The sequence below is a fragment of the Marmota monax genome, unplaced genomic scaffold, assembly GCF_021218885.2.
Source record: "Marmota monax isolate L192 unplaced genomic scaffold, Marmota_monax_Labrador192_F-V1.1 WCK01_AAM20220418_F8-fsc00003, whole genome shotgun sequence".
Classification (NCBI taxonomy): Eukaryota; Metazoa; Chordata; class Mammalia; order Rodentia; family Sciuridae; genus Marmota; species Marmota monax.
The window spans coordinates 11923646-11943934 of NW_026694084.1; the positions used below are offsets into that span (position 1 = coordinate 11923646).

The following is a 20289-nucleotide window of genomic DNA, read 5'->3' on the forward strand; positions in this document are numbered from 1 at the left end:
TAGGAACAAGACATAGGTCCCACACAAAGACATGAGGACCGTGAAGTGGGTATTACTAGGCACCCCCTTATAGTCATCTGCCCACATTCCAGTAGTTGCCTCTGAAGTAATTGTATGGAACATAGTTTGAAAACCATTGCTTTGGATAATATTCTCTTATTATGACTATTATTTTTTAGCAAGGTTTTGAATTTCCTTTAATAGTACACATTTTCCTTGGGGTGGGAAAGACACTCATATTACCAATTTTACTCACTATCCTATGAGGGAAACTGATCCTCCAGCAGGTTTCAACATTAATTCTCAAAATTTAGTTCCTGGAATATTTGTCCTGTGAGGCAGCTTCTGTGTGTAAATTAAGATTGTAGAAAACTATGTTATATTATCCTGTTAACAAAGAGTACTGTCATTACTACATTAAAAAAAATCCTGCACTCAAGAAATCTATTTAATTATAAATCAAGAGTTTTACAAACTTATTTGACTGGAGTACCTTTAAATTAATAAAGCCTATTAACATTTTGCAGAATTCTGTTGCATGAAATACATGTTGATCAATAGTATGCCAGCATATGGATACTGAGAAGTTGAAGAGAAATATTTCCATTAATATTTTCCATTAATAAAAAGAGAAATAAGAGGAAAAATAAAAGTATTATATTTGAATTTTCTCTACCTATTTACAATGAAAGAATTATTTTTAAGTTACAATAAAGATGAGGATACTATCAATATTAGTATGACCCTACAATTTGCAAGGAACTTTCATGACTGTAATCTTTTTAAAACATCTCAACAACTGTGAGATATCAAAATTAATCTCTTTTCATACAAATGAGAAAGTGAGATCTAATTTATTAAGTGACTTTCTCAATCACCAAATTGGCATGGATTGGAGTCAGTAGTTTAACATGGTTTTTATAGCCCTAGATGTAAAATGCTGTCCACATTCTTTGACTTATTTAGCTTGATTAAGTTAAAAATAAGGATGTTTAAGAATTCCATTTTATACTGTTTAACTTTTAGTAGCCTAAAATAATGAAAAACAGTTAAATAAAAAATTAATAAACTTTTGTCTTACTAACTTAGGAAAAAACAGAATAAATAGAATAGCTAAACTGTTTTATCTATGTTTAAAATATAAACAAATACACGGGGCTGGGATTGTGGCTCAGCGGTAGAACGCTCGCTTAGCACAGGTGGGACCCAGGTTCGATTCTCAGCACCACATAAAACTAAAGGTATTGTGTTGTGTCCATCTACCAAAAAAAAAAAAAAGATTATCTCTCTCTCTGTCTATTTAAAAAAATATAAACAAATACACAATGATGTTACTTTGTATTTTATGAGAGAAAAAGTGAAAGAGAAAAATCTTAGACCTAAGATTTGCATCTTTTGATTATTTATAGCTAGGTAATCATTTTAAAATATGTTTAACTTGTGTAAATAGAATCATTGAATATCTTCATTAGATAGGAATTAGTGTGCTTTTACTGTGATTTCCTACCTGAAGCATTGATCTTTTCTAAAGCATGCTAACAAGTGCTACTCTGGCCTTTTATTCAAATACCTTTATTGATGGGGAAATGACTATGAAGGCAGCAACACATTATTTTTTAACTTTTTATCTGAAGTAATCATAGATTTGCAGGAAGTCACAAAGACAGTATAGTGAGGTCGCATATACCCTTCACTTAGTGTTCTCCAATGATTATAGCCTGTATCTAAACCAGAAAAATGACACTGGGGTAATTTGTATACAGTAGTCTTCTTTTATCTGCAGGGGTAGATTCCAAGACCTCTAGTGGGTTTCTAAAACCATAGATACTATTAAATATTAAACTTTATATAATACTGTTTTTCCTATTCATTCATACCCATGATAAAGTTTAGTTTACAAATTAAGCACAATAAGGGATAACAATAGTTAATAATAAAATAAAACAGTGATAACAATATTCTGTATTACAAGGTGTTTGAGTATGGTCTCTTTCAACTGCCAAGGGCAGAAAGCATATACAGAGTGGATATGCTGGACAAAAGAATGATTTACTTCCTGGGTGGGACAAAGTGGAACGATATGGATTCCATCACACTACTCAGAACAGCAAATTAAAATGTGGAAATTGTTTATTTCCAAAATTTTCCATTAATATTTTCTGATAATGATTGATTGCAGGTGACAAACTTCAGAAAGCAGAACTACACACATGGGGACATTATTGTAGTTCTAGGACATTTTTCTTATATATTTAGATTTATGTAACCACTACTGATACAAAGATACAGAATTTTCATGTCACCACAAACATCATCCAAATACTGCTTCTTTGTAGTGACATTGTACTCATCCCCACACCTCTGCCAACCACTAAAAAAAAATCTCAAAATGTCATAGATTCATAAAACATTTTCTCAACAACATTGTGAGATTTTATTTTTCCATTCAGCATAATACCTTTGAGATCCATCCATTTTGTAATTATCCATATTTTTCCTTTTCATTACTCAGTAGCATTACATATTGTGGATACACAACAGTTTGTTTAGCCATTCACCTGTTGAAGGATGTTTTGAGTGCTTATGCTTTTTGACTATTACAAATAAAGATAGACTCTTTGATAAAATTTCTCTTCATATAAAGCATTCAACCTTTCATCATTAAGATCTTCACTTTGGGTTTTATGTTGTTGTCTCTTACTCATTTGATCAAGTTCCCCTCTATTCCTTATTTTTTATGTATTTTTTCATTGATGATCAATGGAAAAAATTATCTGATTTTCCTCACTTAACATTGATTTCCAAATATTGAATCAGTCTTGAAGTCCAGAAATAAACCCTATGTGGTCCTAGTGTGTAATTCTCTTTACATATTGCTGAATTCTATTTGCTAATATCATATTAAGGATTTCCATGTCTATATTCATGATGGATATTGGTCTGCACTTTTAATGTTGTTTTTCATTTCTTTTTTATTTTGTTTCCCCTTTTTCATTTCTGATTTCTTTTTCTTGTGTGTAGCTTATTTGAACTTTATTTTGGAATTGCATTTTGATTTCTCTGAAGTGTTTTTATGTATATTTCTTTTCATATTTTGGTGATTGCTCTTGGTAATGTACTTAATAAACACTTATTAACTTCTACAGTGTTTACAATTAGCCAGTTTACATTAATTGTGAAAACTTTGTATTTAGGTTTCTTTCTCTTTCCATTTATGATGTAATCATCTTAAAATTTTCCTGTATATATTGAAAACCCACATCAGACAATGTATACTTTGTACTTAAAACACCAAATATAATTTAGAAAATTCAAGTGAGAAGGACAGTCTAATGTATTTATACTTATTTTTGCTTACCATGTTTTTCATTCCTTCTTGGTATTTACAGGTTTCTACTTTTTTGTTTCCCTTCTGTTTCCAGAACTTCTCTTAGCTATTCTTTTAGGGTAAGTCTGCTGGTGACAGATTCTCTTATTCTTTTGTTTGAGAATGTTTTTCATTCTTGAAAGATAATTTCATCATATTTAGAATTTAGGTTAATATTCATTTTATTTCAGCAATTAAAACATTGTGCTTCTTCCTCTGACCTCCATTGTTTCTGATGAGAAATCTGCTGTCATGCATAAAACTATTTTTCCCGTTAGGTAAGGTGTTTTTTCTCAGTCCTTTTAAGATTTTCTTTTGTTATTTTTCATTTTATAATGATATATCTTCATGCAGATTTCTTTGTGTTCTTCTGGTTTATGTAACTACTACTACTACTACTACCTACTACTATTACTACTACTACTACTAGTACTATTACTTTCTCCTCCTCCTCCTCCTCCTCTTCCTGGTAATTGAACTCAGGGGTACTCAACCACTGAGCCACATCCCCAGCCCTATTTTGTATTTTTATTTAGAGACAGGGTCTCACTGAATTCCTTAGCACCTTGCTTTTGCTGAGCCTGGCTTTGAACTTGCGTATTCTTGCCTCAGCCTCCAGGGCTTCTGGGATTACAGATGTCTTGAATCTGAAATCTTCTATCTTTTGCCAAATTTGAGAGATTTCCCAGTTGTTATTTCTTTGAATACTTTTTAGCCCATTCATTTTCTCCTCTCTTTCTGGGGACACATGATATGAATGTGAAATCTTTTTGCTATAGTCTCTAAGGTCCTTGAGGCTCCATTCATTCTATTTTATTTTGCATTTCAAAATGAGTGATTTTATTTAGTTTTAGTCTGTTTTTGGATCAGGTGAGTTTTATTATTCTACCTTTAAAATCAATAATTGAGTCATTCCTCTATCCTTTCCATTCTACAGTACGTCCCATACATTTTATTTTAAATTTCAATTATTTTTTAGTTTTAAAATTTCCCTTTCATTTGTGTGTGTGTGTGTGTGTGTGTGTGTGTGTGTTTTAGTTTTGTTCTAGAACTGGAAATCCCAGAAATACATTTTTGTATTAAAGAAAGATATTATCTTAATTCTGCCCTTTGAAGCTATACAATATAATTATTATATAATATATGTATATAATTATACAATTATTTACAAATTAATTGTCCTGATAGTTTAAAATTATTTTCTATGTAATTTACATTGATTATGTAATTTTTATAGCAACACTAATTTTTATTCATTCTATAAGTGTTTATTCAGTGCCTATCATATATGACATCTTTTTTAAAGGTCAATCAGATGGTTTTGCTTTAGCTACAAATGGTTATGCAGTTTGTTTATTTACAGAGAAAATAACCACATTTTTGCCTTTTTAGTAGGTCACAAGCATAAGCAGGAGAAGAAAGATTGTGAGCTGAGTTCTTTAACCTTCATATAAATTATATAAGAGTTTTATTTACAGGCTTATCCTGCTTTTCTCTCTATTTCACTGATTTATCAATGCCTTGTTGTGGAACAATACACATTTTGAAAAGGCAACAGATTTCCTGAGATAAAAATACTCTGAGTTTTTTTAAAAAATATTTTTTAGTTGTAGTTGGACACAATACCTTTATTTTATTTATTTTTATGACGTGCTGAGGATTGAACCCAGGGCTTTGTACGTGCTAGGCGAGAGCTCTTCCACTGAGCCACCACCCTAGCCCCAACTCTCAGTTTTTTGAGTGGCCATCCAGGAAGGAGCATAAGTATCCTCTGGGCTGGTCATCTTCATTTACTTCAGTGTGTTGTACTAAAATTCGGATTATTTGTACCATGAAAAGGTTGAGAGGCACTTCTCTGATTTCATAGGTTAAAGAATGAGGTTCATATACAAATTGTATTTTGTGTAAGTTTGTATGTTTTCTGTATATTTGTATATGTTTTGTATATGTTAGTATATGTTTATATATGTTAGATAATATAGTTTCATTCTCCTTCACAAAGAAACTTTTAATTTCTCCAGTGGCTCTCAATCTTTATTGCGGTCATCATTTGGAAGCCTTGTTAAAACATAGATCGCTCAGCCCCCCTAATAGTTTCTGATTCACTGGGGGTGATGGTCAATAATTTGCTTTTCTAGAATGTTTACAGATGATGCTGATGATGCTACTTTGGGGATTTTACTTTGAGAACTGTTCATCCACATAGAAATCTTCTACTTCCTCACTTCCTTTGGTTCCTCAATTATTTCAGTCTGATTTTAATTTTTATCATTTTATCTAACTATTCTTTATAACATCTGCCCTAATCTTCATGTTGCAAAATCTAATGCAGACTTTCATTTCCTCATCTTATCTGATGTGTTGAAACCTATCAATATTGTCAATTTCTCTTTCCTTTTAGGAAACTCTTCTTTTTGGTTTGGAGACTTTTCTTCATCTCCTTTCTTCCCCCTTTCATTCTCTACATGCTCTTTCTCAATTCAATGTTTTCTTAAATCAAACTGTAAGTTTTGGAGTTAGTCTGGGTATTCACACATTCTTTTACCTTCTATTCCTAAATGGTCTCAATCCTGTCTATAAGATAATAATTTTCAGTTTATGTGTCTCAAGATTAAAACTGCTTTCTAAGGTTTATTACAGCTTGATTAATTGCTTTCTACATGCCTACTTGAATACTTATGAACATTTCAATTATTTACCCAGAATCAAATATTGTAGTTATGCATTTTAGTGTCTTGAAATTTATAAGCCTTACTGTAAGGTTCAATGAAATAGAGTAATCCCTTCTACCTTGTCCCTAACAAAAAGGCTGTTCTTTATGTTCTCCATCTCATAAATTCTCTTTTCTTTGACTCAGTTGTTAATGTTCAGAAACCTGTGAGTGAATCTTGATTAAAAAAAGAATACACACACATATAGTATATATTGGTTGTAGATGGACACAATACCTTTATTTTATTTATTTGTTTTATATGATGCTGAGGATTGAACCCGGTGCCTCACACTTGCTAGGCAAGTGCTCTACCACTCCAGCCCCTCTTCAATCTTTTTTAGCATTGTATTTCTACCCCCAAATTCCTCAATACCCTCTCATTTTTTATTTATCTTTTAACCATGTGTACTGCCATCACCTTTGTTCAGGTTATAATCATGTTTCCCAGGGACCACTACAAATGCCTTTTAACTTTTGGTTTCTTCCATTCTAGTCTCTATACAGATATACTTAGAATTACCCATTAAAATATACACCCCCCCCACACACACACACCATTCACATTTAAAATAATTTTTTTTTTAACTGGAGATTGAACTCAGGTGTACTCAACCACTGAGCCACATCCCCAGTCCTCTTTTGTAGATTATTTAGAGGTAGGGTCTCACTGAGTTGCTTAGTGCCTCGCTTTTGCTGAGGCTGGCTTTGAAGTTGCGAACCTTCTTCCTCAGCCTCCTGAGCTGTTGGGATTACAGACATTCACCTCCGTGCCTGGTTTGTAACTTTTTAAAAATGGAGTATAACTTCTCATTCTTCTAGTTATAAATGATGTGGAATTATACTGGTCATGTAGTCATATATGCACATAGGGTAATAGTGTCCAATTCATTCTACTATCCTTCTTACCTCCATACCCTTTAAAGCGTAAATCAGATCATGTACCAATTTTGCTTAAAATCCTTCAATGATTGAAATTTATAATCTTTAACATGGCATAGAAGTACCTATCTAAGCTGTTAAGTGCAGCCTTATCAGTTTTATTTAGCATGATATTCTTCCTCTCATTCTTTTTGGTTTAGGCACACTGGTGTTTCTTCCATTCTTTTACAGTAGCTAATGTTAGTTTTTCCTTGAATGCTCTTTCCTCCATTTTTCATCTGTTTCCTTACATCCATTAGGTCACATCTTTCTGTTCTCATCCTAAACTTCTTTACATTAGAGGTGTTTTGTAACGCCAGAATATCAATTAGACCTTATTATACCTTCACATAGGATTTTGTTTTTTTCCAATTTGAACTGATAATTTATTGTGTTTAAATGTTTTGTAAGCATGTTTCTTTGTTTTACCCCTCACACTAGAGTTTAGCACAATAAATAGAAAGTGAAGGCAGTAAATATTTTTAAATAAATCAAAGTATAAATAAAGTTTCAAAACATATGTTTATATACAGCCTTAAAAGTTCTTTCAAATATGACAAATAAGAAACACATTAAATTCGTAAAATGAATTTTCATTTTTAGTTGCCAGTTACATAAATTATCTGACAAAAAGATTTTTTTAAAAATGTACTTTTTACAAGGATACAATTTCTGAAAAAAGTTGATGAGTTATTTCAAAGTAATATTAAGTAATTCATGATATTTAAGTAGTTTATTTCATTTTAACTATTATAAGTTCAATCTTTTGTGTAACCAATTTTTTAAACACTCAAATTTTTGAGGAGGTTTCACTATTATATAGAATATGATACTGCATTCAAGGAACAACATTTAATTATTTGGATTTTGAAAAGGTAGTTATTGGCAAACCACTGTTTAATTTTTTTTAAATGATCATTAGTCTTTGGAGAATAAACTCATGTCTTTAGGTCAGTATGGGGGAAAATAGCACAAGAAACAGATATAGCCAAGAGTCTCTTTTTCAGAATATCCATTTTTTTTTGTCTTGTTTCTATTCTTGTTTATTATTAGCCTTTTTTCTTCTTGCGGGGCTTTGTTTTGTAGGGTCTGTCCAGAGCATAAACTTTGTATTCTGCATTCTATAAATTTTATTCACTTGGAATCTTAGCTTTCTCTTGGTGTATGTAATGAGTGCTAAAGTTCCTGAAACCAGACAGGATCACACAGATTAATATGTTTATAATGTCTCTGTCCTTTTTTTCCGCCGTCTCCTTTACTGCACTCTTATCTGTCTGACTCTCACAGGAGACATGGATTACAACTGGTTGGACCATACGTCTTGGCATAGCAGTGAGGCTTCCCCAATGTCTTTGGTGAGACATGTGGAGCCTTACTATTTAATTTCCGTTATCATTTCACTTTTCCTTTTTATTTATACCTTTGCATGTTTTCTTTTTTGTATTTTTTTTTTTTTTATCCCATACCTGTAGGGGACAGTCAAAAGGGAAAAAGAAAAACTAGTGAGCAGGCAGTTTTGTCGGACTCTAACACCAGGTCTGAAAGACAAAAGAAAATGATGTACTTTGGTGGCCACTCTTTGGAAGAGGATTTGGAATGGTCTGAACCTCAGATTAAGGACTCTGGGGTAGATACCTGTAGTAGCACAACCCTTAACGAGGAGCATAGCCATAGTGATAAGGTACTGAGATTGTGGAGCCTGCCTTTTAACCTGCTCATTTGGTCTTCGTTTGCTCTCTGTCACTCATTAAAACAGAACATACTAAAAGGACAGGGCATTTCAAGGGTCAATGTAGCATTTCTTAAGGTGCAGAAAAGAAAAACAAAATAAAACCAAACAAACCAACCAAAAAAAACCTCTTGCTTGCTTTGCTGTTTTTATTGTTTGACAGCATACCAAAAAATAAGTAACTGAAAATAAAACTTAGGAACAAAGGAATGGTTTGTCTATGGTCGCATGAGAGAATTTTGTAATGTTATTATAAGCCACAAATAATGAACAATTGTTTGGATTGGCTTATTTAATTGCTTCTATATATTTTCCTTGGGATGAAAATTAAATTTTAATAGTTTGAATCCCAGGCAAAAGGCAGATAATTGGGTCTATTTGCACAGAAAAAGTTGTTTTTCTTTTTTCCCTTTCACTGTCATTTTGCTCTTTTGTTTTATCAACACAGCATTTTAATGTATTATTAATTAGTATTAGAGCCATTGCCATCTGCTTTGATATTTATTATTTTTGCTTTTAGTATAGTGAAACTTTTGAAATCTTTTACCATATAGATGTGATTGAATGGAACTTGTGTTTTGCCTGCTAAATTTTGCATGAAGATATGCATGCTATTTTAGGTGACTGTGAAAATACTATGATTACACAAATCATTTACTTTGATATTTACCCTGTCATTCATAATGGACTGGGTCATTATTTGTAGAGGCCTTAGTTCTGCATTGAGAGAAATAAGCTACTAATATTTTCAAGATTACTTAGCAATGGATACCATTGAATTATCTACTAAAGGTAATTTACTAGATAGGCCAAAGACTTGAAAGAACCAGTGAACTTCGATGAAATGAGAAATACAAATCTTTGAATGAAAGCTGTTTCTCTTATGTAAAATCAAATCAGTTGGAAAGTTATTGGAGCTTGTGTATTTTTTAAGAATTTTAATCAAGAAACTTATTCAAGAAAACCTTTATTATGGCTTTAGATTTTATGTTTTAATAAGATATAAACTTTTAATTTTATTGTAATACAGTCTTTTAAAATCTGTTTCAAAAGTGTTTTAAGAAGATTCTCATTTTTAAATGGATTCAACTACATAAAATTTCAGCCTGTTAATTTTTAGTTAATCTTCAGCCTATAGAAATGTTAAAGATTTTAAAAGTTTTTCCACATTTTGTAGAGCTATATTACTTCAGTATTGTTTCAGAGAACCATAAGAATTCAGCAAAATTGAATTTTGCAAAAAAATCTCTATTATAAAATTGAGATTGCAAGGGTAAGATAGTAAACTTTTCTAATCGGTTTTGGAATGTAAATTGGTTTGTGTAATCATAAAGGGTTAGAGTTCTGAACTTAGAGAGATTGTACAATTAGAGATAATTTGTTATAAAAGAACATTAATTTTTCTTGTTTGTTGATGCAATATGTCAGCATCCTGTGACCTGGCAACCATCTAAAGATGGAGATCGCCTAATTGGTCGTATTTTATTAAATAAGCGACTAAAAGATGGAAGTGTACCTCGAGACTCAGGAGCAATGCTTGGTTTAAAGGTATGTAATAAAATGTGTGAGATTTTGGCTCTACACTCTTTTACAGATTTATCAGGAAAAAATATAATAACTCTCAACTCATACCAATTTAAGGGAGTTTCCCCCCCCACACACACACATTTTCAAGATTCCTCAAATTCTGTCACTCATTATCCCAAAGTTTTTATTTTCCAAGTATTATTTAAGAAGTTGCAATTATTTCACAATAATACTCATGTATATAATTTTGAAAAACAATGATACTATCTGATTAGAATAAATTTGAATCTTATATACAATGATCAAACTTATTTTACCTTTACATTTTGCTCTTTAAGTCTATATCTGTGTTTATCTTATATTAAAATGATAATTTTATTTAGGTACTCTATATACAGAATAGGGAAATGTAATATGTATATTATTCAGGAATATGATTTTGTATTAATGTAGTAAAGTTTTGTGCATGTGTATGTGTGTGTATGAGAGAGAATGCTGTTGAAAGTCTGGAAACATAAAAATAATTATGTTAGGAGATTAAATATGAGTATTGCTTTATATTTGACTGTTAAATAGCAGGGAATTACTTGGTAAATGAATAAGCTATTTGATTTTATGCATCTAATATAGACAATTAAAAGCTGAAATGAAACCCAAGTAAATTTTTAGAGTTAAGCCATTGCTGTAGAAGTTGTACTGTAGAATATAAATAATAACAGATACTAGAAAAATTTGGATGTAGGTGGAATTGGGCAAGTAACATTTATGGGTGGCTGCTGTGTGACTGGCACTCATCTGAGCATTTAACATCTGTCAGCTAATTCAGCACTTAGAACAGATGAGAAACAAGCTTATAGAGATGTCATAATTTATCCATGATCACAAGATGATGACAATGGTGGGATTTAAATCCCCATCTGCCCAGTATAGTGTTAGAGCAGTGTGGTATAGAGGTTAGGCAGTCTTGGCTTAAATTTCAGTGATAGCAGTTGCTAGCTACATAATATTGGCAACTACTCTTAGTCTTAGATTCCTCATTTTTCCAGTGCTGATAATGCTATTTATTAGATTGTTAAAATGAAATTTATTGAAGCAGTATGTAAGCATTTAGTACAGTATCTGACATACCATAAGATTTCAATAATACTACTAATAATAACTGTAGATAGCATAATTAATTATTACTGTTAAAGTTTGATAAGTCAAATTTTTTAAAAAATTTACATGAGTTTGTAAGCTCACAAGACATCTATATTTAATTTTGAAATATAGGACTAAATAAGTATTAACTGAATTGCAGCTGAGTGTAATTATGGAAAAAATACATGGAATAAAATAAATCAGTGAGTTTTAAATTTAAATATCTTTCACCCAATTTAGAAGAGAAAAAAAACTATTTAGTTGTTGAATTTTGTTAGTTTTATTTGCTTTATCTGCTATGAAGTTAATATATTGGTTAAATGGCAGTTGATGAGAAGCAAAACATTAATTTTGTAAGAGGCCAGCTAGTATCTTACAGGTATACTTATGCTTCCATAGCAGTATTCTTAACATTTTTAGAAAAAGCGGGCTGCAAATGGTCTGCAAGTTTACATTGCTTTTGATAAAATTAAGTATACCTTGTTATTTTCCCAAGAAAGATCCATCATCATTATTTACATAATCATCATGCCTAAATACATACTAATGAAAATTTTGTAGCATATCATAATCAAGTAAAAGTAACAACATTTATATTGTAATATTTTAAATTTATAGCAAGAAATTTTAATATAATTATATAGTACTATGACAACATGTTTTGAGAAATTACAAAAGTAAGAATTATCATAAGGACAAAACTTGTAAATGGTTAAGTTATTTTTAAAGGTATGTGACATTTTAACAGATAATAAATTAAATTGTAGCATATTTGGAGTATGTAAAAGGAGTTAGTTCTTAGGGAATATTTTAACTTCCTAATAGCAATGCTGAATTATTTAAGAAATGATTTTCAACACATTAAATTTGTTGTAGAAGCTGCAAATTGTTCCAAATATTTTTAACTTGAATTTTCAAGCATATTCACTTTAACAATATGACAACTTTAGTGCCTTCCTCTTTTAAACAGGTTGTAGGAGGAAAGATGACTGAATCAGGTCGGCTCTGTGCATTTATTACCAAAGTCAAAAAAGGAAGTTTAGCTGATACTGTAGGACATCTTAGACCAGGTAAGTTTCTTCTATTGGTTATTTATATTTAAAATATTAAATGTTCACTGGGCACAGTGGTGCCCACCTGTATTTCCAGCTACTTAGTTGATTGAGGCAAGAGAATTGCAAGTTCAAGGCCAGTTTCAGCAACTTAATGTTTCAAAATAAAAAATAATAATAAAAGGGGAGAGGGGCTGGGGATGTGACTCAGTGGTAGCGAATCACTGTGTTTAATCTCCAGTATCACCAAAAAAAAAGTTCATTATGAATAGTTAAGAAAAAGTTGTCCTCATTTAGAACTGATTTGACCAATGACAAAGAGCTCATTTCACATAGATATACAGCTTTACAAATGAATGGAAAGTTTAATCTAATATGACTCAAAAAAGAATTTTTATGTTTACTGATTTTTTTTGCTTGTGGATATTCTAATCAATATCTAATAATAATTTATTTTGTTTCCCATAACCTGATTTTTCTCTGGAAAAAAAATTCCAACTTAGTTTGGAAAACTAGTTCATGGATTAATGCTTTTTTTTCTAAAATGTGTTACTATATGTAACTTCATACTCTTGGAGAAATCCTTGAGTGCCTTAAAGAGGATTTGATAAAATGGTAATTATTAAGATTTTTACAAAAGAGTTTCAACAAGGGAAACCCATTAAAGAAAACAGAGTACTTGGTTATGTGAACGCGCTTGTGTGTGCGCACACACACACACATACAGTACAGGGTCATAAAACCTTTAAAGAGAAAATTGATTTTGATTGTTGTCTACAATTAAAATTTCCATAACAAATCAAAAAATGATAACTTTTGTGTACTTTTTTTTCTTCTGACTATATCCTTTTGGTGAAGTATATTAACATGGCCGTTAAATTTTATGCCATTGGGATTATTTTTAGTGTGGGTTTTATTCCACAGTGCTGATTTTATTCTGTAGTGTTCATTGAACTTTAAAGGTTGATTTTGTTTTGAGTACTTTTTTGGGGCTTAGGTTTTTTTTTTTTCTGAGATTATTATTACTGATACTGTAGGTGATGAAGTATTAGAATGGAATGGAAGGTTATTGCAAGGAGCAACATTTGAGGAAGTGTACAACATCATTCTAGAATCCAAACCTGAACCACAAGTGGAGCTTGTTGTTTCTCGGCCTATTGGGTAAGTTGGTTTCAGCACTTGACTTTGTGTAGACTACTCTTAGGTAATTCATATTGTACCAATGCAAAATGTCTTTCTGCTTTATGAAAATAAATTATTTCTAAGACAATCACTTTTCCTTTTCTTTGCCAAAGACATCTCAGTTAAAAATCATCACTTCATCTGATTGTGATAGACTATACAGTTTATTACAAAAGAAAAAATAAATAAATGTTGTGTTAATTGGCTTTTTATAACTGACCAAAATACCGAACAAGAACAACTTAGTTTATTTTGGCTCACAGTTTCAGATGTTCAGTCCATTGCCTGCCAAATTACTTTGGGTCCAAAGTGAGGAAAAACATCCAAGGCAGCAGGGCATGGAGGGAGGAGTGCTATCTGCTCCTGGTGGCCAGGAAACAGAGAGAAAGGGAGAGAGGGAGGGAAAGGGGCTTCAGGAAAGATGAACCCTTTTAGGGCACTTCCTCTGGTGACCAACCTGCTTTAGCCACACACCCTCCTTGTCTATTCTTACCACCTAGTTCGTCTATTCAAATTGGGATGAAGTAATTAGGTTACAGCTCTCATAATTGCACCTCTGAATGTTTTGCATTAGCATAGGAGTTCTTGAGGGTACACCTCATACTCAAACCATACAGATGCCTTTTATTTTGATTATCTTAGCAACTAAATGGATGTCTATATTCATTTATAAGGGAAGTAGACTATGGTAACAATTTTTAAGGTTAAGTTTCACAACTATAGTTTTCTACACTGTAAAAAATGACAATCATCTATAGTCTAGAAATTTTAAATATATATTTTTTCAAAATACAGATTTCAATTCAGGAAAAAAAAGAACTAAGGGGGATATAATTCTCAGATGCAGGAACGTGTTTAAGGAAAACACTCTCTTTAAGGAATGGTGATTAAAAGTACTGAAAATAAACAAATATCAAAGTATTCTTTGATTTGTAATTTATTGCCTATGGATTAAATAGGCGATTTCCAAAAGTTGTCAATAAATATCATTCTTCAACTAGAATTATAAGAATTTCTTATTAAATATTATTACCTCTGGAGAAGCTTATATTCTAGGCATATATAAAAGATTGTCCCTCTGGCATACTTATGTCAAAATAAAAGCAATAGAATATTATATAAAATGACAGTGAATTATTAAATGCATATTTGGGAGAGAGCAATCCAGAGTGGAGGCTACAGAAATTCTTTTGTTGTAGAACATGAGTGCCCCGTTTTTACTCATTTAGGAAATGGTTGGACTGTATTATTTTGATCTCTTTCTATGCTAGAGAAAATGATTTAGATTGGTAACTTAGTTTTATTGAAATGTTCCTTTCAAAGTAATGAATTTAGCACATGAAATTATACCCATTTTTTATTTGTTCATACATAGTTTTTTAATATGGTAAAATTGCAATTATTTGCTTAGTGCATTAATCAAATGTATTTCTTGGTGTTAAAGTGCTCTTAAATCATATTTTTGTTAAATGTTCAAATAATTTATTCTTTTTATTCTGATATCTAATCTTCCCATCAAATAAGTATGTGTATTTTTAGTGTGCTTATAGTGAAAAAGTAACTTTGAATGTCCCAGTAAGAAATATGTTTGCCGTTATTACATTTATTTTTTTAACTACAATCTGAATATCTAATTTTTGTTTTGGTGATATTTTTAGCTTCAATGTTATTGATTTAGATAGAAGGTAAAAATAAAGACTAGAATAGAATTAAAATGTATCTGTGAAATTTACCTTGTTGAATACAAAAGTTTTTTAGAGTGAGTAATTATGTAGTGAGTCACAAAGAAGATAACAGATAGGTTTTTATAAATCTACAAATGCATATGCTTTTTAATTTCTTTTAAACATTTGACATTAGTCCAAACCACTTATTAGCAAAAAAAGACTTTTTTTATTTCTTATTTATATAATAACTCACCAACACACAGGTTTTTCTTTGTTTTACAGTGTCCAATTATTATATAAGTAGATAATGATTAATATAGCCATTACATTAATTATTGAAACAGTTGTTTTCTTTTTCTATCATTTCAGAGATATACCTAGAATACCTGATAGCACACATGCACAATTGGAGTCCAGTAAGTTTTATTTATACTAGAAGAAATGTTATTAATAATGTCACTTATCAAGGTCAGATAAAGTATTTTGTCTATTAATACAAAGTAAAAAATATAATGGCATTGTTATCAAGTATACAATCATATGAAGATAGAAAATTTAGTATCATTCATATCACTGTGAGGAAAAGTATAGAATTTTATAATAAGATTATTTTTAATTAATATCACTGTGAGGAAAAGTATAGAATTTTATAATAAGATTATTTTTAATTAGACTGTCTTTAATGTGGATTTTAGATAGCTTTATTAAGGTGTATCACAATAAACTGATTGAATGAAGGTGTACAATTAGGAACTTTTGGCATACATATGTATCTATGAATCCATTTTCACAATAAAAAAATCATAAATATACCCATTGCTCCCAACTGTTTCATCCCCAACATTTTCCTCAATTTTAAAATTACTCTTATAGACTCACTCTCAGTAAATAGAAGAAGAATGTTTGGGAAAAACTAGTGAATAATTACATTGATTCTAATCTACATTTGTGGAAAACAGAATAATTTTTCTGTTTCAGCAATAAAGCAGTATTGGGACAATAAATATACAAATTTACATAATTTCAAATGTGTACTTTTTATTTCTTATTTATGAGTGTTGTTAATTTTCAACATATGAATTTTTTCCCGAGGAACTAAGGTTCTTGATTGATTATGGCATACTGGCAGAGAGGAGGACAGTTGCAATTTGAGATACATCAATCAGGTAGACCAAATTGAGGAAAAAGATTAAAGCAAAAATTTGAAAGAGTGGTTACCGGAGGGAAAATTTTTTCAGGTTCAGAAACCAGACATAGCATTGGCTGTATGGCAGGAAAGCCTAAGGTGCATTTAAGGAAACTTAACAAGGCCATTGTGACTAATTGGAATAAGCAAGGGGGAGAATGGTAGAAAGAGGATACCAGAATTGGAGAAAAGGGCAGCAGAATTGCATGTTTTATAAGTCACTGTGGAGACTGGCTTTTCCTTTCTGTCAGTGTAATTTATTAGATTCTTCAAGAGATAGTTTAAATATCACCTACTGGAAACATTTAATAATGCTGGGATAGTCTGGTACTTATTTTCTTAGCATTTAAAGTTTAGACTCTCTATAAGTTGCTTTATTAATTGATGTTTTGATTATTTTTCCATTTCTATTATGAACATTTTATTATCTTATTGTAAGATATGAATATAGTGCACATAACAGAATAAGTATATTTTTATATGCAAAAGCAAAACCTATAAGTTTATTTGTAACATAAAATGACATTTCAACAATATATCCTAAAGATTCTTAAAAAGTAAGAGGAGCCATTTTTATTACTCCTTATGTATCATTTCAGGTTCTAGCTCATTTGAATCTCAAAAAATGGATCGGCCTTCTATTTCCGTTACCTCTCCCATGAGCCCTGGAATGTTGAGGGATGTTCCACAGTTCTTATCTGGACAACTTTCAGTATGTAGTCAATAAATTAATTTTTCTTTATGGAATATTATATTGTTTTTAAAATATGATATGTTAGGTTTTTGTAAGCCAAGTTTTTCCTAGAGCATAATTGTAATTTAACCATCATTGTTCTCATTGTTATTAATTTTAGCTAATTGAAATTCAATTTTGAATGATCTTCATAGTGCCTTCTCTATTAAAATTAAGTTTTGCGTAATTATTGACAGATTTTATGAAGACACTATTTTTTTCCTCAATAATTATTCTAAAACTCAGGTTATGATTTTTGCTCTATATTTTAAAATGACTATAAATTGTCAAGATTTTTAAGAGAAATAAATGTTGTGCTGTACAAAGCTACTACTTAAGATAAAAGTAACTTTATATATATATATATATATATATATATATATATATATATATATATATATTCTTACCTACTTTCAATCTTATGGAAATTTGGGGCTTTCTGGGTGCGGTGGCGCATGCCTGTAATCCCAGTGGTTTGGGAGGCTGAGGCACGAGGATCCCGAGTTTAAAGCCAGCCTCAGCAAAAGTGAGGTGCTAAGCAACTCAGTGAAATCTTGACTCTAATAAAATACAGAAAAGTGCTGAGGATATGGCTCAGAGCTTGAGTGCCCCTGAGATCAATCCCTGGAATTCTCCTCCACAAAAATGAAATTTGGCATGAATATCATAATAATGATTAGATTTTAAATATTGCTCTGAAATATAAGGATACTGGAGATTTTCTTTGTCAACAGAGAAAACCAAATATTGGGGAGACATATAGTAAATTTCTTGAATATGCTAGGTAATTTCACATTACGTGATCTTTCCTTTGTTCATTTTCTGATCAAAAGATAAAAGTTCAATAACATTTTATACTATATCCATATTAGAAGAGTTTTGCAAATGTAAGTCCTCACTTTTTATTATTTTTCAGTTGTTAGAACATTTTAGTATATTTATTCAGTTTTATTGTCCTTAATGTTGATGTTTACTTAACTTGAAGTTTCATGAATATTAGAAAAGTATTTAGATTCCCCTAGTCTAGACTTTGAATTTTGGTTGAAAATATTATAGTTTAAACTAAAGTATCTTGGGCTGGTATATCTAGAGCAACAGAAATAGCTTTTTGTTAAATCAGCTAAAACATTTCTTTTTTTTTTTTTTTTAAAGTGGGAGATGGTATAGTGTTTGATTTTTCTGAAGCATTTTCATTTAATTAAAAGGAAATATGGGAAGATAATAAAAATAAAAATTACGATCTTAAAATTATTGAAGAAGTTATTAGACATGTCTTTTCTGGAACTATTTTGATCACAAAGCTGATAATAACAGAAAAGTTATGCAAGAAAGAATAAGGAATACTATTAGGAGATTTTGTGTGTCTCACTAAAATAAGCTCTTCCCTTTATTATTTTCTTTTCTCTTTTATAAGTAGACTTAACTTTTTCATTTGAGCACCATGGTCTTTTTTCCATTCTCTACAATAAGTTTCTACTTATTGTCTTACATGTATTAACATGTATAGTTACAACAAATTTATGTATTTTTTCTACCATCTTAGAAAACATTAGTGGGTTAGGTATTGTCTTTTATTATGGCTCCGTTTAAATAGGTCATCTTTAAATAATATTTGGGTGGGTTATGTTAGATGATTCTAGTTCATAAATAAATCTGTGTGTGTATATGTGTGTTTGTGTGTATGTGTGTGTGTGTTTATGTGTCTGTGCGTGTAATTAGCTTGAGTTGGTTGAGGGAGGAGCAAAAATTGAATTTTCATAATAAGAATATGTTTTCTCCTATATTCGTATACAAATTGGAGTAGAAGGGGAAGGTTAGGAGTATAGGGCAGAGATTCAGACAGATTTCAAAGGTAGCTAATTGTCCTTATGGTTCAAAATTAATATGGTAGGAAGGCGAGGGTGCTAAATATTTGGAACAATATAAAACCAAAAGTTTCATCTCTAAATGTACGTATAATGATATAAAGAATTTTAGATTTACAAATGATGTTGGTTTAAATCCACATAATTAAAATTTAATGTGTATCCCATTTTCTCATTTTCTTACGAATTTGAAGGAATATGCTTTAGCATGATATTTGTGAAAGTTCAACTGCATATGTTTTGAAATTACACATACACACACCACATCCCTGAATATAAAAGATATTAATTATAAATATAATACCTATTTATTATAGGTAGGTGGAAAATATAAAAAAAATTAAATAAAAAACAAAAATCACCTATAATTCTGATACCATCATTTAACCAGTCACAATATATAAATCTTTAAATAAAAATAATAAATTTGTACATCCTGTTGTACACTTTTTTTATGTAATAGCATATTATAAACTTTTTCTCATCTTAAAAATTTCTGATAAAATTGGGCTGGGGTTGTGACTTAGAGGTAGAGCACTTGCCTAGTGCGTGAGAGGCCCTGGGTTTGATCCTCAGCACCACATAAAACAACAACAACAACAACAAAACAAACAAAAAAAACCAAAAAACAAAAAAAAGTTAAAGAAAAAAAATATTCTTTAAAAAATTTCTTATAAAATTATTTTAGTAGATATTTAATGCTTCATTTTAAGTTTAATTCATATATCATGTAATATCATATATGATTTATTTTATATTGCTGATTTCACATTTTCATTATCATAAATATTGATGCCATGGAAATCCTTGAATCTAAATCTTGCATAATTTTGCTGGGGCCAATTTATTTTGTGAGAATAACTTTCCTGAAGTAAAATAACAACAATATGAAGTATAAAGTAAAAATTTAAGATTATTGAAGTCTATTCCAAATTTTTCTACAGTTTTTTTAAACAAATCAATGTCCAGTCATCATCAGGGTCAGAAATAGTACTATTAGTACTACTAATATAGTACTTGTCATCAGGAATAAAAATGAACAAGATAGAATGGTTTTTACTATCATGTAACTTACTAATTTTAATTTCAACCTTTGCATCTAGGAAAACACAAGTAAGATGCTATTATGGATATAATATTTTCCTTCATAATCCTATCTCTACCATTTTGGAACAATTTTGCTATATTGAAAAAATGTCTATATACATCA

The 20289-nt window shown here is 30.5% G+C and overlaps 1 protein-coding gene across 47 annotated transcripts in view; it reads left to right on the forward strand.

The window, feature by feature from the left end:
- The window catches only part of Rims2 (regulating synaptic membrane exocytosis 2), a 567034-nt gene that overhangs the window by 290593 nt on the left and 256152 nt on the right, over positions 1-20289 (forward strand). For 27 of the 47 annotated variants that reach the window (XM_058585652.1, XM_058585655.1, XM_058585668.1 and 24 more), the window contains 6 exons: positions 8471-8679; positions 10156-10275; positions 12365-12464; positions 13484-13607; positions 15665-15711; positions 17081-17193. In XM_058585652.1, coding sequence (XP_058441635.1) covers positions 8471-8679; positions 10156-10275; positions 12365-12464; positions 13484-13607; positions 15665-15711; positions 17081-17193 — 713 coding nt within the window. Of the gene's footprint in view, positions 1-8285; positions 8354-8470; positions 8680-10155; positions 10276-12364; positions 12465-13483; positions 13608-15664; positions 15712-17080; positions 17194-20289 lie in introns of all 47 variants that reach the window. The other 20 variants (XM_058585661.1, XM_058585671.1, XM_046464823.2 and 17 more) reach the window with 1 other exon arrangement.